The 19,598-nt window shown below is 45.9% G+C and overlaps 2 protein-coding genes across 6 annotated transcripts in view; one reads left to right on the plus strand and one right to left on the minus strand.

Moving 5' to 3' along the window:
• Positions 1-11,222, plus strand: part of NRIP2 (nuclear receptor interacting protein 2) — a 30,824-nt gene extending 19,602 nt beyond the window's left edge. For 2 of the 5 annotated variants that reach the window (XM_040574638.1, XM_040574664.1), the window contains one exon: positions 11,000-11,222. In XM_040574638.1, the coding sequence (XP_040430572.1) occupies positions 11,000-11,107 (108 nt within the window). In that variant the 3' untranslated portion in view covers positions 11,108-11,222. Of the gene's footprint in view, positions 1-493; positions 4,307-8,168; positions 8,182-10,999 lie in introns of those variants that run through there. The other 3 variants (XM_040574673.1, XM_040574647.1, XM_040574655.1) reach the window with 2 other exon arrangements.
• Positions 4,227-18,925, minus strand: ITFG2 (integrin alpha FG-GAP repeat containing 2). Its single transcript, XM_040574611.1, has 12 exons — positions 18,684-18,925; positions 17,603-17,698; positions 17,146-17,187; positions 16,272-16,443; positions 15,821-15,960; positions 15,301-15,449; positions 13,993-14,087; positions 11,427-11,480; positions 9,154-9,245; positions 8,528-8,645; positions 7,751-7,924; positions 4,227-7,589 (listed from the first exon to the last, which is right to left on the minus strand). The coding sequence occupies exons 1-12, from the start codon at positions 18,777-18,779 to the stop codon at positions 7,441-7,443; spliced, it is 1,377 nt and encodes a 458-aa protein (XP_040430545.1). The 5' UTR covers positions 18,780-18,925; the 3' UTR covers positions 4,227-7,440.
• Positions 18,926-19,598: the final 673 nt, after the last annotated feature.

A 19,598-nucleotide genomic window follows, 5' to 3' on the forward strand; every position in this document is an offset into this window, starting at 1 on the left:
CTTGGCTTTGAGCCAAGTGAAGCTGTACTGCTACATTCAACAGACATTAGATGGGCCTAGATGAAGGGAGTCCTCTCCTTTTGTCAGCTCAAGATTAGGGTTCTGCTGAGCTTGGCTTCTGAGCCCCTCGGAACATGGCTACAGGAAGCTTGTGCCTGCCTGTCAAATACCATGTAGCCACATGGTTGGATTCATAAAGCAGGAAAAGCACTGGACTGAAAGGCTGAGTGATGTGAGGACATCATCTCAGACGAGGTCAGATGGGAAGAAGGGAGTGGGGCAGACTGCCCTGTGAAGGGTTTAGAGATGAACTAACTGGAGGGAATAGGAGCAAGGAGGCTGCACAGGGGACAGGGAGGGGAGCTGTGAGGTTGCTACAAATCCAAAGTGGGGATGTTTAATGGTTATACAGGTTTTCCCCTGTCAGACATCATGAGACTGAGGTACTTGCTACCTGAAATGTCCAGCAAGTAACCAGCTTTCCCCTTCTTAGTGTTGCATCGACTTGGAGGAAGGAGTCCTGAGATTTAAAACACTGAATCAAGATTTGCCTTTTCTACATGCTTTTGAAGAGCCTGGTCAGTGACTGACTGCATTCCCCGTGTCTGGGGCTGAGAAGACTTGCTGCCATATGAGAGAGATGAGGGTGAGGCTCACGTGCCCCTAACCTTGCCAAGTTCTGGGTTGATGCATTCACCATGGAGTGAGAAAAAGACAAATGGGTGCTGGAAACTGTTGTTACTGGGAGTGTCTCATCTTGGGAGAGCTCTCCCTCCTTTCATTAGACCCTCTGCTTGTCCCCATGTGCTGAATGGGCTTTTTCTTGTTGTTTTTCTGTCTTGCTCTAGTCCCCTGATTTCTGTTTCTCTCTACCCTTTCAATGACATTTTTTTTACAATACCCTCTGTTCATGAGACGAGAGTCACTGTGAAGAGTCTGCAGTTGTTCTATGGACAGGACAGTGCTTTCTCCAAAAGCCTCCAAAGATTGCTGTGTATGTTTCCCTTAGCTCTCTTCCTCAATGTGAACAGACTCCACTCCTCTTTCTTTGTGGGAAGGGCTCTGTGGCCAGTCCCCTCACCCGCACTCTGGGAATCTGGATTTTGTTACTTCTTTGCTGGCTCAGAGCAGAACAGGATTTTATTGGAAAAAAAATTGCAGCAAGAGCACTTTTAGAGTTCCTAATTCTAAGAAACCTTTGAAAAAAACACTGAACTTAGATGCGTAGAGTATGGTAGACACCAATGGATGCTTGGGCTTTATTACTGCATCATTGGCTGCTAGGCTATATTGTGTGAATGGCAAAGCTGATCATCTCTTGATGCTACACATGGTAACCAGGCCGCTCCTCTCTGCAATTCAGCTCCAAGAGCTATATTCCTATCACCTCTGCTGCATCATCAGTCTGCAAGCCTGCCACTCATGTTAAATGTTAAAATGAATTATAACACCTGGTCTTCTGCTCTGTTAGAAACTTTCTTTCAACATCAGATCTAGTGGTTGGACACAAATACATCATCAACCTCAAGTCCTGGCATTTCACAGCCCATCAACTTTGCTACTATTGCAGGAAATGAGAACGAGACTACTATGCAGAATCAGCTCAGATCAGACAACTGTGAACTCATCTGGGATGAACAGTGGTTATAAGTCACTTTTCTTTTTTTTTCCGTTTGCATCCTAGAGCATAGCTGTATGATAAATTCAAAGTCTATTCTTTACTAGCTATATGAAAGATGCACCACATCAGGGCTTGCTCTGTCTCATGACTATTTAGTGACTATCCAAACTTCACAATGTCCCCTCATCTACCCATAGAATGTCAAAATATCCTCATTTTGCCTATCCTGCTGGATTAAACACCACTGGCTCTCTTCCTCTCATTGTTTCTATTGTGCTTCTCAAACACTTATAGAATCACAGAATCTTTAAGTTTGGAAAAGACCTTCAAGATCATCTGGTTCAACCATCACCCCACTACCAATGTCACCCACTAAACCATGTCTCTAAACACCATGTCCAACATTTCCTTAAACTCTCCCAGGGACAGTGACTCCACCATATAGCCTGGACATCCCATTCCAATGCCTGACTGCTCTTTCTGAAAAGAAATGCCTCCTAATTTCCAACCTGAACCTCCCCTGGTGCAATCTGAGGCCATTCCCTCTTGTCCTATCGCTGGTTATCTGTGAGAAGAGGCCGACCCCCAGCTCTCCACACCTTCCTTTCAGGTAGGTGTAGAGAGCAATAAGGTCTCCGCTGAGCCTCCTCTTCTCCAGCCTAACAACCCCAGTTCCCTCAGCCGCTCCTCACAGGACTTGTGTTCCAGGCCCCTCACCAGCTTTGTAACCTTCGTGTGCTTCTCTGGACTCGCTCAAGCACCTCGATGTCCTTCTTATAGTGAGGGGCCCAAAGCTGAACACGGTACTCGAGGTGCGGCCTCACCAGAGCTGAATACACGCATTTCTGTGTGTGTTTTTTGTTGTTGTTGTTGTTTTTTCCCTGAACCAGCTGTTGGATTCTGTATTTTAACATGCGCTATAAACAGTGGAGTTACAGCCTGGCTGATACAACTTGTGACGTGTTTACCAGTATTAGTTGGCAAATGCTTCTCCTACAAACATTAGGCTAATGACTTCTGTTGTTAGCAACCATATCTTGCAGCTTCAGATCATGCTTTGATATTCTTCTACTTGTGCATCTGATTATTTCCGTCTGTGAACTGCTTTGCATGAATCTGCTGAATGACACCAACAGTTTACAGTATTCTCTCATTTATGTCAGGACCAAGTATATTTGATGATCCCATCTTAAAAAGTACGCCCACATCCACATACATGGTTCTTTTTTAAGAATCTTTGTATGTCAGGGAGCACATTAAGTCTTTTTTAATTGGGTTGGCAAGGCTTAAGCCTGTTTCAATTGTAGTTTCATTTGGAAAACACAAACTTCCCTATTCCCAACTCTAGTCATCTCTATTCCTTTTTGGGGCAAAGGGAATGAGGGAAGTCTTTCACAAGAGAACAAAACCCACTAAAGTAGAAATTCAGTATGAACTGCCACCTTAGAGCAGGACTTAAGCATATCCTGTGTGGCCAACACTGGCTTCTTCATGACAAGTCCTACCCCTTCAATACAGACAATGGTATTTTAGGGAGAATCCCTTTGAATTGCCTTGGTGGTCAGCTCCTGCTAGGGCTACTTTTCTGTAGAGTGCATACAACACTTGCAAAACTGTCTGCAGGGAACTGTATCAAAACGTGTTTGTGGAACAGAGCAATGAGTATCACATTTCAGGCATGAGATCCATATGGCTGACCCTGTGATGGGGAAATGGACTGTACGACCTTATGAGGCCCTTCCAAGGCTCATGTGCAAGAGGTAACCCAATCCCAAAAACGTGCACCATCCTGAAGCCATAATCACATCACTTGTCTTGCCAGGAGCTTAGGGGCACTTGGTTTTGAAAGGAATGGAAGCTCTAGTCATCCATATTCCCAGAAGCTCGCTCTTTCTTTTACCACTAGCAGGTGAATTATGGAACTGAAGAGCATTGAGCTGCTACATACGTTTGTACGCAAATGCCAGGATATACCTGAAGAGTAATAGAAATAATTGCATTCAGCAAAGAGATCACAGAAATGGGAGCAGGGATGGCCAGCAGCATTATTATCTCTCAGGAAAACCAAACAAACCCCTCCCTTTATTTTCTTGATAGTAAATTGAACCTCACAACCAAAGCTGTGAATAGTTCGTCTACAAACATCCCCATTCTCTGAGACTGCTGGACTCCTCACTTGCTGTGTGCTGTCACTAGGACACACAAACGTGTCTTGCAAATCAAGCCCTGTTACCTGGTGCCAGTCACCTGGCACCAGTTGGTATGACAACCTGCTACTGAGTAGGATGCAGCAAACAACATTTGCTGCTGCATGGAAAGAAACAACTAATTCCAATGCTGTGAATTTGCAGTGGCTGGCAAGGATGAACCGGCAATGAGTTACAATGAAAATATAACTGCACCACTCCAGAGACAGAGCATACGTGGCTCCTTCTCTGAGCAGCTGTACACTTCACAGAAAGTTGACAGCACTGGAAATAGCCTGAAGCATTGACTGTAGCTGCCAGTCTATTGATTGTCACTTTGAGGGTTCAGGGCATGAAAAAGAACAGAGAAGTCATCTTTTGCCCAAGGAACAGTACAGAAGTTCCAATTAACTCTTTTGTAGAGGTTTCATTTTCTTTAGTGCACAAAGGGAACAGGAACAAAACATCTGCAAGTTATGTACTGTACACAAAAGAAAACTGTTGGAGAAAACCCTCAAACACTACTGTCTTCCTTCTGAGATACTTTCAAGATTGGATGGTGTACAATGTCCATATCTTCTGACTTGTTTTTCCACAGTGAAGCATGCCTGGGCTTGCACAGCACACAGCAGTGTTACCCAGCAGAAGAGGGCTAGGCTGTACAGGTTTGCCCTGTCCATTACATGTTTTGTCCCATTTTCTTTTGAAGATGGTTCCTAGGAAAATGTCATTTTTCTCCATTAACATTTTCCTGTTTCAACTAAAATAAATCAAGTTTGACTTACTTTCTTCCTTGGAAATCATTTGACCTGTAATGCAGTTTGTTTTGCATAAATCAGTTTCAGTCATACAACTATTTGTGTCCCCCTTGCGCTTATGTTGCTAATAAAGGTTTCCATTTGGCACGGATTTCGAGCATTGAGTTGTTCTCTGTTAATGAGTGTAGGCAATCCTGTTTTGCTGTTAGGCCTCAGGAAGGAATTCCAATGCAGCAGCACTGCAACAGCCTGTAAAACCCAGCTAACAGATCTGATGAACCCGGCCCAGCTCTCAAGCAAATGAAGTGCTCCAGGCAATTGCTTGCAGGAACCTCTGGAATCCCAGCATTGGATCAAGGAGAGTACTTTTGTGGAGAATGCCTGTGCTACCAAAGCCAAACCAGATGCTAAGTGGGGCTACGTCAGGCACAAGTTGTGGTAGAACTTCAACTGTATTCATCAAAGCACGCACAGCAAAAAGAATCCATCACTTCTGCAGCAGTACACGTACCAGGTTGTCCAAGCCATGACCAAGAACTCAGGCACTGATACTATCTGTAATCATACTGTCTCTGTCCCCAGTGTGGGAGACGGCAGTCACAGTACTAAGGGTGTGGGGGAAAAAGACAACAAAATACACAGCCCAAAGCAGATGAGATCAGCAGTCTGTTTTCAGGATAGAACAGCATATGCCAAGACACATGCCTGTTGCTCAGCTCAGGGATAGCTATAATGTCATTTTGTTACATATTACTGGAAACATGCTCTGCAGAGTCCTGCTCCACTGTGGTCCCTCTCATTGTCGGGTCCTAATTCTGAAGTACAAGATTAAAATCAAGTAGCAACAGGGCTAGGAAAGTACTTCAGAATACAGTGAAACCAACCTGTTCACCCCACCTCTAGGGTTCTCTGCTACTCCCCAGCTCAGCTGGGCCCCCAGGAGAGGAAAGAAGGGTAGTAGTTGCTACTACTTCACCTGAAATTCTGAAGGAGAAAAGTGAAAATCCTCATTTGTTCAGGTGATCAGGACAGCAGCTCTAGGTTTTGGGGAACAGAAACCTGAAAGTGGCAGGAAAACAATTTACTGTGATCTAGTTAATAGCCAGTACAGGATTCATCTTCATTAGGAAAGCACAATGAAACATGAGAGTCCACAGTGTCACGCTAACCACCAGCAGCTATGTTCTGTAAGGTGATTGCCCAGTGGTCCTTATACTCTCCATGAATGACAAATTCAAGCCTTGCTGCTCCCAACTTCCACTAGCCTGAGCAACACTGTCACCAAAGCGCTATCATGATTTGAGAGTTCCTGCCTTGAGGGTCTAGTCAAACACAAGTACTTAGTATTACAAGGGAACATGCAAATACGTTTCTCAGAGAGGTCATTAAAATGGAGAGAAACTTCCCCTGTAGTTACAGAGTGATCTGTAGTTACAGAAGCTGCCCTCTATAAAGCTTTTATAAATCTGTGAATGGAAATTGCTAGGAAAAACTACAAGCCCTTCTCCCACATAGGGCCTACTCCAGCAATGGACCTTTTGACCCAAATAGCAGGACACCCCTTTCCTCCATACAAAGTTCATTCTTCCTGTTAGGGCTGCTCTTGGATGTTTTGCAGAGCATCGCACACCAGTCTTTTGAAAAACAGCCTGCAAGATCTTTAAATGTCATTTGCTAACAGAAGATCACTGAATTAGTTTTATTTGCTCTCATAACCAACCCTCTCAGGCTGCCATGAGCGTGAAAGACTGCTCCATCCTTTATGAACGACCAATAAAAAATTACGAAAATGTGAAAAGATAATAGATGCAACACAACAGGTTGTTCCTATCCTAATAAGCTGAAATAGGCAAGAGGCAAGCCGAGAGGGGAAAAGCAGAACACCAGCAACATGTGGAAAGGCACCCCTGTGCCCTTGAATATGAGCAGCCTGGGCGAGCAATAGCCTTTTCTAGATTCTACATGCAAGCAAGTAGAACATACCTCACCCCAGGCCACTTCCTTCATTTGTGCAGGACTCAAAAAATAGCATTGCACTCTCCACAGCCAGAAGAAAGTGCCGCATTCCCACTGCTATAGAACGGACACGCCATCACAGCACCACAAATGCTTGGTTAAGACAGATTCTTCTCATTACCCAGATCACAGGTGTTTTACTAAGTCACAGCCAGCTCTGGAGTCATTCTGCCCAAGAGAATGGAGGCAAGCAAGGCTTCTTGAGTACAGCTGTGGTTTGCTGGAGCTGTTCTCTCTTGACACTTTACTTGTGCAATTTCTGGTTCTTCTCACTCATGTCCCTAGCTCCTCAGAACAGGAGGTGGTTTGTGAGCAACTCTGTTTAACAGGACAGCAGCAGAGCAAAAGCAAACAATGCTTGGGTCTACCTTAAAGACAAACCTAATGGGGGAGAAGGGAAAAGCCCCAGCCTGCTCACTCCCTAATTCAGCTCCTCAGTTTGCAGCTCTTTTTATGAACTAAGAAGTAATCACTAAAGCAGTTGTAAGAATAAGCCAAAACCAAGACTGAGCTTGGCTATTTTCTCCTATCGATGTCCTTAGTACTCCTCCACAGTCACCCATAATGGACTTTCATTAGCAGAGAACATGGAATCTTACTACAGAAGGCCAATGAGCAACACACTAGACTCCTACTGTCCTGGTAGCTTTCTCAGCTAAAGTCAAATCAACTTGCCACCTTCACTTAAGCCTACAGCCAAGCGCTTCCCTCCATTGAACCTGGCCTGTACACCCTTTGCTGAGTGGAGGCCTTGACAGAGGGAAAAAGAACAGTCTAATCTTCATGAGGTGTGAACGTTCGATTCCAGTCAGAGAAGAGTTTGTGTTGGGATGGAAGATGTTAATCTTTATGTGACTTGTTATAAGGAATCCAGGAGGGCAGTGTGGTAGGCAGAGGAGTCTGTTCCAGCAGGGTCCTGACACTGTGAGGGGCTGTTAGGCTGATGGCTCTCAGGAAAATACAGTGTTTTGTGAATCAGATCTTTCACTGCAGAAACGTCATCTTTATCTACAGAAAAAGAGAGAAAATTAATAACTGACAGGGATTCTCAACAGTTAGTAGCCCCCCTCCTCAAGAAGTACCTAGAACTCTAGTTCTCAGCATGTCATCTGCCAGCAGCCTTTCATCTTTTTTTTTTCCTGTACACCCCTCACCCTTTCTGCACTCACCCACACCTAGCTCCTGCAGAAGACTGCCAAACTCTGGGTCATCCTCCAGGATTTTTAATAGGTTGGTGGACTCCATTCTCTCCAGCTGCACATCCCAGTAGATGTAGATCTTCTGATTGAAGCTGACATAAACCAAGCAGGGGCTGTTGCATCCTCCTTTGCATGCATAGAGGCCTACGAAAAGCAGAAGTATGGAGAATGTGGCTACTGCTCACAATACAGAGAAAGCAAATAGGCAACTTCTCATGATGAGAGAACAAAGATGTCAGCGTAAAGCAGTGAGCACCCTGGGGGGAGGAACAGAGACACTGACTTGGCTATGTTAAGTCACTCTGAGACAATCTGAGTAAGTGTCTCTAAACTATGTTACTCATGCATGGAACCTGGGGATTTGTGAGCTGCTTCTTGCAAGTCTGAGAGAGAGGAATTAGCAAAGTCAAGATTTGGGCTGGTTCCATTGGGTTCTGTATCTTCACCTGAGAACAGCTTAGAAGCCCACAAATTAAAAAGCAGTGGGGAAGAGAACACTGTAGCACTCAAGTAGGATGAGAAAAAAAACAACCCTAAACTAATCACAGACATACCCCAGCATCACCCCTGCTCACCCCTGATTTTCCCAGATCCCACCAGATGGAAGACCAGCAGGGCCTCATGCAGTATACACACCCCAGGGAAACTACTCTGCCAACAGACAAAGGATCTCAGGTTTCCCAGAGGCCATCAGTAGCTTTGATGGAGAAATGCTGTGAGGGCTGTCTTTGCCACCAGGATCCTCACCTGCACAGAACGCACTGACATTCTCATCTGCTTGAAATCTGGCAACAGTTCGATTGTGGTCAATGATGTACGTCTGACCATCCCATGCACAGGCAATCACCTCCTCGTGCCCATTGCCCTGCAGGAACCATAAGATCTCTTATTAGCACAAACATCAACAATTCACAGAGACAGTCAGGAATCTTTCCTACTTGTTCAGAGACAGAACACTACTAACTGAACAAGACATCACTTTTCATTTTCATGGAGACCATCTCCTCTCTATCATAAAGATTATGCATCCAAAGAGCCTGCAGACAAATTGGGGTATTGGCAGTTCGCAAAACCATTCACCTTTGCAATGAGACACAAGAGCAGCTAGGGGATGGAAAGGTTCATAGCAAGGTGCTGGGCTCACTAGGTCATACAGGCAGACATAGCTCAACCTCTTGCAGTGAGACAGACTGGCATGAGTGCACAATGGACTGGCACAGTCAGAACCACTGTTTGTGTCATCCTGAGATAATCCCAGCAGTTCTACAGCTGAGTCATGCTCCCTCTGCCCTTCCTAAATTCACACACACAAAGCCATGTTGAGTTTTTGTCTTCACTCCTTCCCTCCCAGACCTATTCACACAGATACTCACAGTAACATCCAGCTTTTCCAGAGCAAACAGCTGGTGATCAACCTGCACAGACCAGAGCAGCTTGTCTGCCCCTTCCATAAGTTTCAGTGTCCCTGAATGTGGAAAAAAAAAAAAAAGATTGTCAAGATGTCTTGAAAATATTAAAAGATAGCACAATTTCTGCTAAAATTAGGCCCTGCACACTCTTCCAACACTTGAGATCTGCATATGGAGGGGAGGGCATGGTACAGGCTGTGGCTGATAACAGATAGTGTAGTCTCATTTCTGGGAAGGATGGCAGTCTATTATCTTGTCAGCAGTAACAGAAAACAGAAAGGAAAAATGGAAGCAGCAGCCCTGCTAACTAGATGCTTTCTAAGACAAGAAAACTGTCCAAAACAAGCTCCCCCTGCGTACAATATGTCAACAGGTTTCACATGAGACTATGTAAACTAGAAGCTTCTCAGCATGTCCCACAATCTCAAGAGAGCAGATAATAGCTGAAAGGTGACTGGCTTGACAGTATAGACATGCCCTCTTGGATGCTAAAACCATGCTGGACACTTAGATCATACCATTTTCCTGTTATCCAGTGATACTGTGATAGTGCCAGAAAGGGTGTTGGAGGGTGGGGGGAAGTGTGTATCTGTGAGACAAAGTCTCACATAAGATAAACACTAATCTATCCTCACAGTGCCCTCCAGTCTCATTAAGGCTTGTGAAAGAACCATGGTGTGGCGGGAGGCCTTGCCCACTGCAGTAGCTTCAGAGTTCAGGCCAAAAAAGAATCAGAAAGTTCCTAGCAGGACAACATATGGCAGGTGAACATCTAGCCTGAGCAGGCCAGGCTGTCTATCCAGGAACAGCAAAGCACAGCACCTTGTCTCCATACAGTTGGACAGAATCCCTCTGTTCAGTTCATTAGTTTACGTCTGTCCTATCACTGGTGAAGGATCTGGAACACAAATTGTAGGAGGAGCGGCTGAGGGAACTGAAATTGTTTAGTCAGGAGAAGAAGCGGCTCAGGAGAGACCTCTGACAGTTGGACTAGATGATCTTGGAGGTCTTTTCCAACTTTAATGATTCTATGATTATTGCTCTCTACAATTACCTGAAAGGAAGTTGTGGGGAGCTGGGGGTCTCTGGACTGCTGAAGCGGCCTCTTCTTGCAGATAACTAGAGATAGGACAAGAGGGAATGGCCTCAAGTTGCACCATGGGAGGTTTAAGTTGGAAATTAAAAGACATTTCTTCTCAGAAAGAGTGGTCAGACATTGGAAAGAATGGGGGAAGTGGTGGAGTCACCGTCCCTGAGGGTGTTTCAGGAAAGGTTGGACATGGTGCTTAGGGACATGGTTTAGTGGGTAATATTGGTAGTAGGGGGATGGTTGGACAAGATGATCTTGGAGGTCTTTTCCAACCTTAATGATTCTGTAATTCTCAGTTAGTGACACAGCATGAGAACTGGCTCAGGTTCGGAGTCGGCCTACATGAGGCCAGCTCTTCTCTACCAACACCTGAGTTCCAGCATCCATTTCCTTTACTGCTTTTGGAAATAACCCAAGTCTCTTCAAGTACAAGGACACAACTCTGCTGTGGTTTAGAGGCTCTTGTTTACATGAATGGCACTGCTGAACTGGCATCACAGACAGTTGTTTAAACATGGGGTAAGCAGGCATCTTAGGAGTAAGCAGATATAAGTTCTAGTCTCACCCTCCACCTCAAGCTTTCAGCATGCTTTTGGGCCAATGACCTAACCCTTTCATTCTCCAGCCTGCTCACAGCAGCCAGGCTTTAACAGTTCTATCCCCATAGGCCATGGGGCCAAATGAATAATTAATGTTTGTAAAATGTTTTGGAATCAACAGATGAAAGCACTGCAATGGGGAAAGAAAAAGGCAGATACTAACAGACTGAAAAAACGCCAAGTATCCCAGAAAGTGCAAGCCTGTGCAACATGGGAGCCAATTCAATAAGGAACAGAAAGACATGCTCAACTTGAAGCTGTTTCATCATATCCTCAGATACAGGCATGTGATCACACACCTGGTTTAAGCGGGGGACTTGCTTACAGTGACAACTCTTACCTCGGTTCCTGTCTTTGCTTTCATGCCTAAAGCGTGTCAGCAGAAGGAGCTGTGGTAGATTCTCTTGCCTGCCTCAGGAAGCATTTCTGAAGCTCTGTTCCCTCTCCTTTCAAAACCAAAAGAACTGAGCACCTGTCTCCTACTTGGAATTAGTGACAGGCCTTGGCTGCCCCACAGGCCCACTTTCCCAGACAGTGGTAGGACTTACCATCCAGAGTACAGAGGGCAAAAAGACCCGAGCCACTATTCTCACTGGAGCAGCCTGCAAATGCAGAAGAGAATTACAGGAGTTAATACCTTTTTAAGAGTATTGTCCCCTCCCTCTCTTGAAAAAAGATCCAAAACAACGAGCTGACCCATACTGCCTCCTTTTTTACCCAGCCTGGACATTTTGCATAACAGATACCTGCAGTCTTGCAACCAATCCTGCCTCATGACAGCTTTTATTTGTAGGGCACTACTCTCTCAAAATCCAAGAATCTAAAATCTTTGGTTTGCACTGATATAGGCATGTCTGGCTCTGCTGGCTACTTCTGCAAGTCTATCTGTGCCATGTATGCACTTCCAGGCTCTTGGTAGTTCTGATTGAACTGAACTGCATCACATCCTCTCCAAGCTCCAAAAGCACACAAACAGAGGCAGGACAATCACAAAGGGACAATGTGGACAACAGCCTATGTCAAATGAGTGTTACAACTGTACCCTTACTGTTTTCTTCAGGGGCAGGAATGTGGCTTTCGGCTGTTCCAGGAATAAATGAGGAGGGAAAAAAAAAAAAAAAAGAGAGAGATTCCACTAGGAGGACTATATATCAGTCACATTAGCACAAAAGCACCTCCTTTGCAACTCCTGAATGAGACTGTGGAGATGATGCTACTAACATTATTGTTTTCACTAGAGCAAAATTGCACAGAAACTGTGGTCCATTCTCAGCAAACACTGGTTAGATGCTACAGGGCCCTTGCTTCATGAGCAGGTTAGACATCTGCTTCCATGCTCACACACCCAGCCTGGCTTTACTGGGTTATGCCCCTACAGCTGTGAACTTCCTGCAAACAGTATCCTCTCCAAAGCCTGTAAAACACACAGTTGTGTGCAGGACAGCACCAACAGATGTGACTAACTGAACCTGAAGAGAAGACTCCCCTGACCACCACTTCAATATACTCTCTACCTGTCCACTAGTAAGAAAAGACATGGAAGGTCAGGTTTTGAAATACAACACCCGGCTGGGGAAGATGAGCTGTATTCAACTACAGCTGCATTTTATCCTTGGAGTGACAATGTGGAAGGAAACACTGTCTCTCTAAGATCTGCAGGAACCCAGGAAATCTGGCAGTCAGGGGCAAGCCATCAGAGCTGAAAGCAGTTTAGTGCTTTCCTCAGGCAGTTTCCCCAGAATGACACTGTACTGCAAGCGTACCTCCACTGCCCATGCACAGCTCCACCCTACACCCTACACACTCCCAGAACACAGACTACCCTATTTCTGCAGGTGAGCTTAAGGCAAACAGTTGGATGGTTGGGTGCTCTATTGCCTCTAACTGACATCCATCCAGACAAGCTCTGTTCCAAAAGATCTGCTGTGCCTCCTTTAAAAACTGGTCAGCATTGCACTCTTTAGCTGCTTCAATACTGCTGGGCCCAGCACCAAGGGGCTTTTCATAAACTTTTCCTCATCCCTAATTTTGCATGCCTTCATTTTTTACAGGCTTCTCTCATTACATGCAAGGCTTTGTATTTGGTGAAATAATTGATTTCATGCTCTGTGACCATGGTGCTTGTAACAGTATCTGAGATGCTGAAAAAATGACAAGCTTAGGAAATGGGTAGGAAAGGTACTCTGGGGAGGGGGTGAAAGGAGGATTTTCAGTGGGTTGTCCTTCTCCCCCAGCTCTAATCACATTGGACAGCCTAAAATCCTCCCCAAACAGCACCGTAAGGGATAATACTTGGACGGAACAAATGCAGCTGAATTCTAGCTAGCTGCAGACAAGGAAGGAAAGTGATCTGTGCTTGGAATCTTCTTCTTTCTTGCATTATGCCCCAAGGGGGAGTGAAACCTGCATTCTCCATACGTATCCAAACAGGGTTCAGCGCGGGGGCCAGGCACAGGCCAGGCCACAAAGCAGTTGCACAGGGGAAGCATTGGCAGAGTGTGAGAAATGTCTGGATATAACAGCAGTGTGTTAGGGCTGAGAGAAGACAGCAGCTGTGGAGACTTTAGACATGATAGCTGAACAGAATATATTGAAAGGAGACAGAGGACAGTGATAAAAATGAAATATGGAAGCAGCTCTGCAGGGGTTGGGACTGCATAGATAAAGGAAGAGCAGGATCTAGCTGCTGGAGGACAGGTTACTAGGAATCAAGTGCTCTAAAGCACAAAAGCAAGAATTAAAATTAGGCTGTGGAAAGAAAGAAATGCATCTAGGGAGTAAGAAGGGCGTAAGCTGCAGACATGCAAAAGCAAGGATCAAGGACATCTGCAGGGCATAGTAGCCATTCAAGATGAATAAATGAAGGCCAGTGGAAGCTGCAGAGAAACTGTTGTGCTGGGTGAAGAGTAAGCTAGGGAAGGACAAAGGCTTTAAAAAGCTCAAAAGCAACCATTTGGCTGTCCTTCTTTGGACGCTGGCCTCCTGTTCTTGCAGCTACCTCTCAAAGTTATTACTTTTCAGCCACAGGCAATCTGATTTCATGCTGGACTGATATATTGAAAAAATATCACAGACAACTGTTGGGGCAGGGATCCCAAGCTTCAAACCTCTCACCTCGGCCAATGCTACCAATCAGATGAGTAGAAACATTCTTGTTGTGAATTCGGCCAGATGTTTGGTGGAGAATAACATCTCGAACAGGGGCTTCCCTAGGGAGAAAAGTGGCAGGCATCAGGAAAGGTTAGGGAACCGTGCTGGGGGACTCTACCAGAACAATCTCATGAGCGGTGTACTCCAGAGCTCTCCAACTCCAGAGATGGACTGAGTCTGTGCATAGGCTAACAGTTCAGTGAAATACTCAGAAATAGTCTGCTATCCCAACAGCAAAAAATGTCATTTCAGTCATTAGCAGAGCGATTATTTGCTGGGAAAAATCAATGAAAAGAATGCATGCCACCTCAGGAATGAAGGAAAGTTGCTAATGCTTAAAAAATAAAACATAACAATTTGATGCATCAGCAAACTGAAAAGAACTCAAAAAAGTCAATAAAACATCTACTCCAACCAAGGAAAAAAAATATATGTTTTCGCTTGTTTGTTTGTTTGTTTTTAAATCATTACTGTCACGCAAGCCTGGCTGCTATTCATTCAGGAAAACTGTCTGGCTGTGATTGAACAAGTTGGTCACAGGTCATGTCAGGGCCTGGGTTCTGGCTAGGAGGGTACTCACGTTCCACTAAGGTCTCTATGACATCAAGGAGACTAGCTCCTGTTCAGTTGATTTTCTGGTTCTGCCTTAAAGTTTCAGAAAACAGCACAGGAGCACCTGAATTCCCCACACTGATGCCTCTGCGGCTTAAGGACAATAACCTCACCGCTCATCCTGACTTCTCTGATTGTGATTTACAGCACTGGCTGCCAGGGTCTCATTAGAAAATCCCACAATCCTACCTTACTTGGAAAAAAACAGTGAACAAACCCTAATTGTAATCCTAGGGATTCAGATTAACTGGCCTTGTCTCAGCCTTTCATTAGCCACCCTTCCCACCATTAGACAAGTCCCCAAACTGCCTACTCCTCTTTCTCTGGAAATATAGGTCCCTGTCTTTCCTGTTTTAGTCCTCCAGTACAGCTCCCCTTCGTAAACTGGTTTTGCCACCTCTCTTTGGCCAACCCAAGGAGAAAAGAGTGGGACTCAAGGAAAACAGCAGTATTCAGCCCTGTGATAGCGACCTGAATTCATGGGCACTTGGGTGCAGGTGGGCTTAAATCATAAACGCCCAGCAGTACACAGCAAGTCAGCTGGCTTCACCAGGACAGGTAACAGCATCCCCCCTCAGAAGGCTGGTGTGGTGGTGCCCCCTTGTGACAGCCATCTACAGTGGAATCTCTTCATCTACCACCTGCAGTTACGCTGTTCACCTGCTGGAGGCAGAGCTCTCCCTTCCCTCGGCTGCAGGCTGCTGCTCCGAATTCCAGGTGCACAGCAGAATGGCATAACCGCAGCCTGGCTGGGACACCATCATCTCCGGTAAGCCATCAGGGCCTGGGTTCACAGAAAGGCTATCCACCTGTGGTGGCACAGGATAAACACGGACACAGTTAAACTGAGAACCTTACACACCCCAGAATTCTCCACCGTGTTTGTGTGTGTATAGCAGATTTTCTGATAGAAGCTGAGCAGGAGCTGAACAAATCCAGCTAGAGGCAAAATATCCAAGTGAAAGTAAAAGGTATCTTCCCTACCAAAAGCCACTTAAGAACAGCCTAGAGGAAAACGCTCTCTAGTTAGGTGAGAGTAGCTGACCATTTCCCAGACCATCCCATGAGCTTCCCTGCAAGCACAGGACAACCACTGGGCAAATGTCCTTTCAAGCCATCAAGACAACAATCGCTGTGTTGATAGGACTGGAATTTTGTGCCTCTTCCCCCGTTTCCTTACCTGACCTTCTAGCAGCCATTTCTTCAGCAGGATCAGCTGCCCAGAGACATGGTCTGAATTCTCCGACAGGTCCTCCCAACGGAAAGCACGCACCACCCTGTCAGTGTAACCTACCACCAACTCACACTTCCCATCTCCATCTGCAGGAGGGACAACGAGATAGATAGGCTCTCTCAGGCCTTCATAACCACAAGACCCCTAATATTCAGAAATCACTGTGCTGGTTTCCATCAAGTAGCATCCCTGAGGATCCCAATCCCATTAGGAACTTGCACTACAGGAAAATTTCTGAAGTTCCCACTCCTCAAGGACTTGTCTGTGTTTCTTAAAACATGTTTCAGCAAGGTAGTAATTTTCCTTCTGTGAGTCCTGCACTCTTTCTCTCTCCCCAGCCCCACAAATACCCACAAATTCCTTCACCCCGCACTCCCACCCCAGCTGCCCTACTCACCAATGTCACTGATCAGCATGACCTTGGTGTTGGCAGGAATATGCTGCTTGAACACTGGCTTCTGCTCTTCTGCCAACTCATGGTGGCCAGAAGCTTCTGGGTGTTTTGAAGGTGGAGAAGTCAAGTCAAAAAGATGAAACCAGCCTTCTGCACTCACTGCCACTACAAGATTCTAAGAGAGAGGAAAAAAAAAAGTCTTTTGATATTATTTCTCTTTTAGAAACTACAGAAGCTGTCACTCAGCATGGCAAGGGAAGATACAAGGGTGACTCCATCAAGATCAATGACTGCTACAGGGGAACAGGAGAAGATTTTTGGCCAGCATACAAACCACTCAGGTCCTGTGAAGTCCAAACTTCTTGCTCATTCTTGTTAGGCTAGGATATCAGGATGATGTATGCATGCAATCCCCAGTGTATGGCTTCCTCAATCCTCACTTTAGCTATGCTCCGCTATAGAGCACACGCAGCTACAGCATTTTAGGCAGGGTGCTTAAACTAGGAGCTTTGGTCATGGGTTTAACTATCAAAAATAGCAAACCAGCAAAAGGAGTCATATAAATTTGGAGAAATTTACTTGAAAGTCTGGACTATTCTGTGGCTCAGTCTTGTTTAGGTGACCTTAAACACACACAGACAAGTAGCAGAAGGGACATGACCACAGCACGGATCAGTACAGAGCAGGATAAAAGCCACTGAGGAAAGGGAGCAACCCTCAAACCTCTGAAACCTTGTGGCACTCGCACAGGGAGACGTGCTAATCAGTAGTATTTTCTGAAGACAGGATGTATTTCTTTGCTCACTAAGACCTGCATATGGATCACACCTCCCACATGCCCCACAGACACAGTTGGGGACAGTTTGGCTGCTCTCACCTTTCCTTTATTGCATACATCTCCCACACCAACGCATGTGAGCTGCAAGAGAAAAAAAGGCCTTAAGAGTCCATCCGTAAGAGAAGGCAATGCAAGGTAGCACTTTCAGATAAACCCCTGCCCCACCCTCTCCTCTTCTCATAAACAGTCTCTTTAACAGCCTTTTCAAAGACAAAGCATAGCCAAAGACAGAAACACATCTGCCACACAACTGCCCAGAGCTCTGGAGCAAAATCCACAGTGCATAGGAACAGGGTCAATGTAGAAGTTCATTCAGTACTGTGCTCATCATCTCTAACCCATGGGGCTAGCTGTAAGCAAAAGCAGGGTCTTTCATTACTACATGAAAGACATCAGAACCAGTTCTTGCTGCCACTCCTCTCTGGCCTTCATGTTCCCAGGCAGTCAAGGACCCACACCAAAAGGCCCAACCATTTAAAGTCTGTCAAAAACTAACCATTCCTTGGCAGGATCGCATAGTCCATGGTTTGCTGTCATCATTCTTGTACACATAGAGTTTCCCATTGGTGTCTCCTACCACCAGCTCATTCAGCTGTACAAGAAAGCTGGGTTAGTAAGAAGAAATTCACAATCACAGCAACACAGTACTCCCAGCATAGTGAGAATTACAGAAATCATACATTAAAATCACTCAGTGGGAAGAATCGGCAAAGGAAAACAAGAATTAAAGAGAGGCTTGAATCAATACAGAAGGTCTGGGAAAAAATAAAAGCCCTGGTTTTAGTCTAGCAGATGAAACATCAGGGGAATGGCTCCTTAGAGCAACACCCTATTATCCACTTCTTCTCTAGCCATTGTTTCAGAATTCTGTCACTGACTGTTTGAAGTTGTGCTCAGATAATAACCATCATGACTCCAGCTTCCATTCTTCAATCTAGATTGACGTGATCTTTCTCGGCTCATCCGAGGAAGATGATGACAATGGGGTGAAAGTAATCATCCAAAAAGAGGCTGCAAAAACACAATAGATCTACACTGAGTATTCAATTTCATTGATGAAGTAGCTAAGATCTTTGGATCTTGATCTTTACAGAATAGCGATTGTTTCTTGAAAGAAGACTGCTGAGAAGTCACCACCTCTTCCTGCTGATGAGCCTGCTCCTGCCATCCTATCATCTGTGTACTTTGTGTATTTTAAATTGTGTGCATTTCAAAACTCCCTGTGCACATTACCCCACGCAACACTAATTCTCACAGGAAAAAACGAAAATGGGAAAAACTACACTGCTAGCAATGACACTTTTCAGGATAGCGAGGTAGGGCTGTAAGAAGATTGGGCTGTTGAGAAAGGACGGTTTCCTTATATGTAGTTAAACTAATCTCTTCATAATTGCAGCCAAATCAGACCCATCAGACACAACCACCCGTGGCACTGACAGCAACGCTGCTGACGCACGTCCACCCGCACATCCATCTCCGCGACACCCACGCAGGGCGGCCCCCAGATCCCCCCAGGTCCTCCCCACCGCACCGGGGGGACCCTCCGCCGCCCCGCCAGCCCCGGCCCACCCCCGCACCGTGTCGTTGTCGGCGTCTCCCAGGCAAATGGCGTGCGGGAAGAGGCTGCCGCCGAAGTCGAGCGCCACGCGCTGCACGTAGCTGACGGAGCGCATCCCGCCGCCGCCGCCGCCCGCCGGGGCCGAGCTCCCGCCGCTCGCTCCCGGGCCGGCCGCCAGCCTCGGGCCACCGGGGGGGCTCCGGAGGGCTCCGGGCGGCTCCAGCGGCACCAGGCCGCGGCGGAGGGAAGGGGCGGCGTGAGGGAGGGAAGGGGCGGTGCTCGGCAGGGGCAGGGCCCTGCCGTAGGAACGCTGCGTGAGGTGAAGATCCGACAAACCGAGAGAGACGGAGGCGTGCAGCTCGCGGAGGCATTGCCGTAACTGTTTATTTCGTATTTTTTTCTGTAAGAACATAAAGAATAGTTTATGCTTGAAGTTTACATGCATAACTTCAGTTATAAATGCTAGTATGCTGTTTTCTGCCAGCAGCTAGGTGCATCTTTACGGATAGCACGGAACCTCCTTTCCACCGCCTGAATACAGCGTGCTCGCTGCACTTGGTGACCTTACATTCTTAAACACTTTATAGTTTCATACGGAGTTAACAGTGAAGGCAGAACGGTACTTCCACAGTTGCTCACATCCAATGCATCCACCATTGTCTCTAAATATTCCTGGATAATTCTAAATACAATAATCCTACTTTCTGCTTTCAAAGACCCATTAACGACTGTCATCCATGCGATTTTTTTTTTAACCATTGTTCAAGAATTAGAAACTTAATAGGATTTTACCCTATTCTTGCTTTCACAACAGTTTCAGCCACAGCTCCCACTTGTAAAAATTCTAAGCAGATCAGGGCATCCTTGCTGGAGAAAAAGGACTCTTGCTTGACATTCCTGCTCCCCTTTCTTGTAGTGTATCGTTCTGTATTCC

This window comes from Cygnus olor, chromosome 1 (genome assembly GCF_009769625.2).
Source record: "Cygnus olor isolate bCygOlo1 chromosome 1, bCygOlo1.pri.v2, whole genome shotgun sequence".
Taxonomy (NCBI): Eukaryota; Metazoa; Chordata; class Aves; order Anseriformes; family Anatidae; genus Cygnus; species Cygnus olor.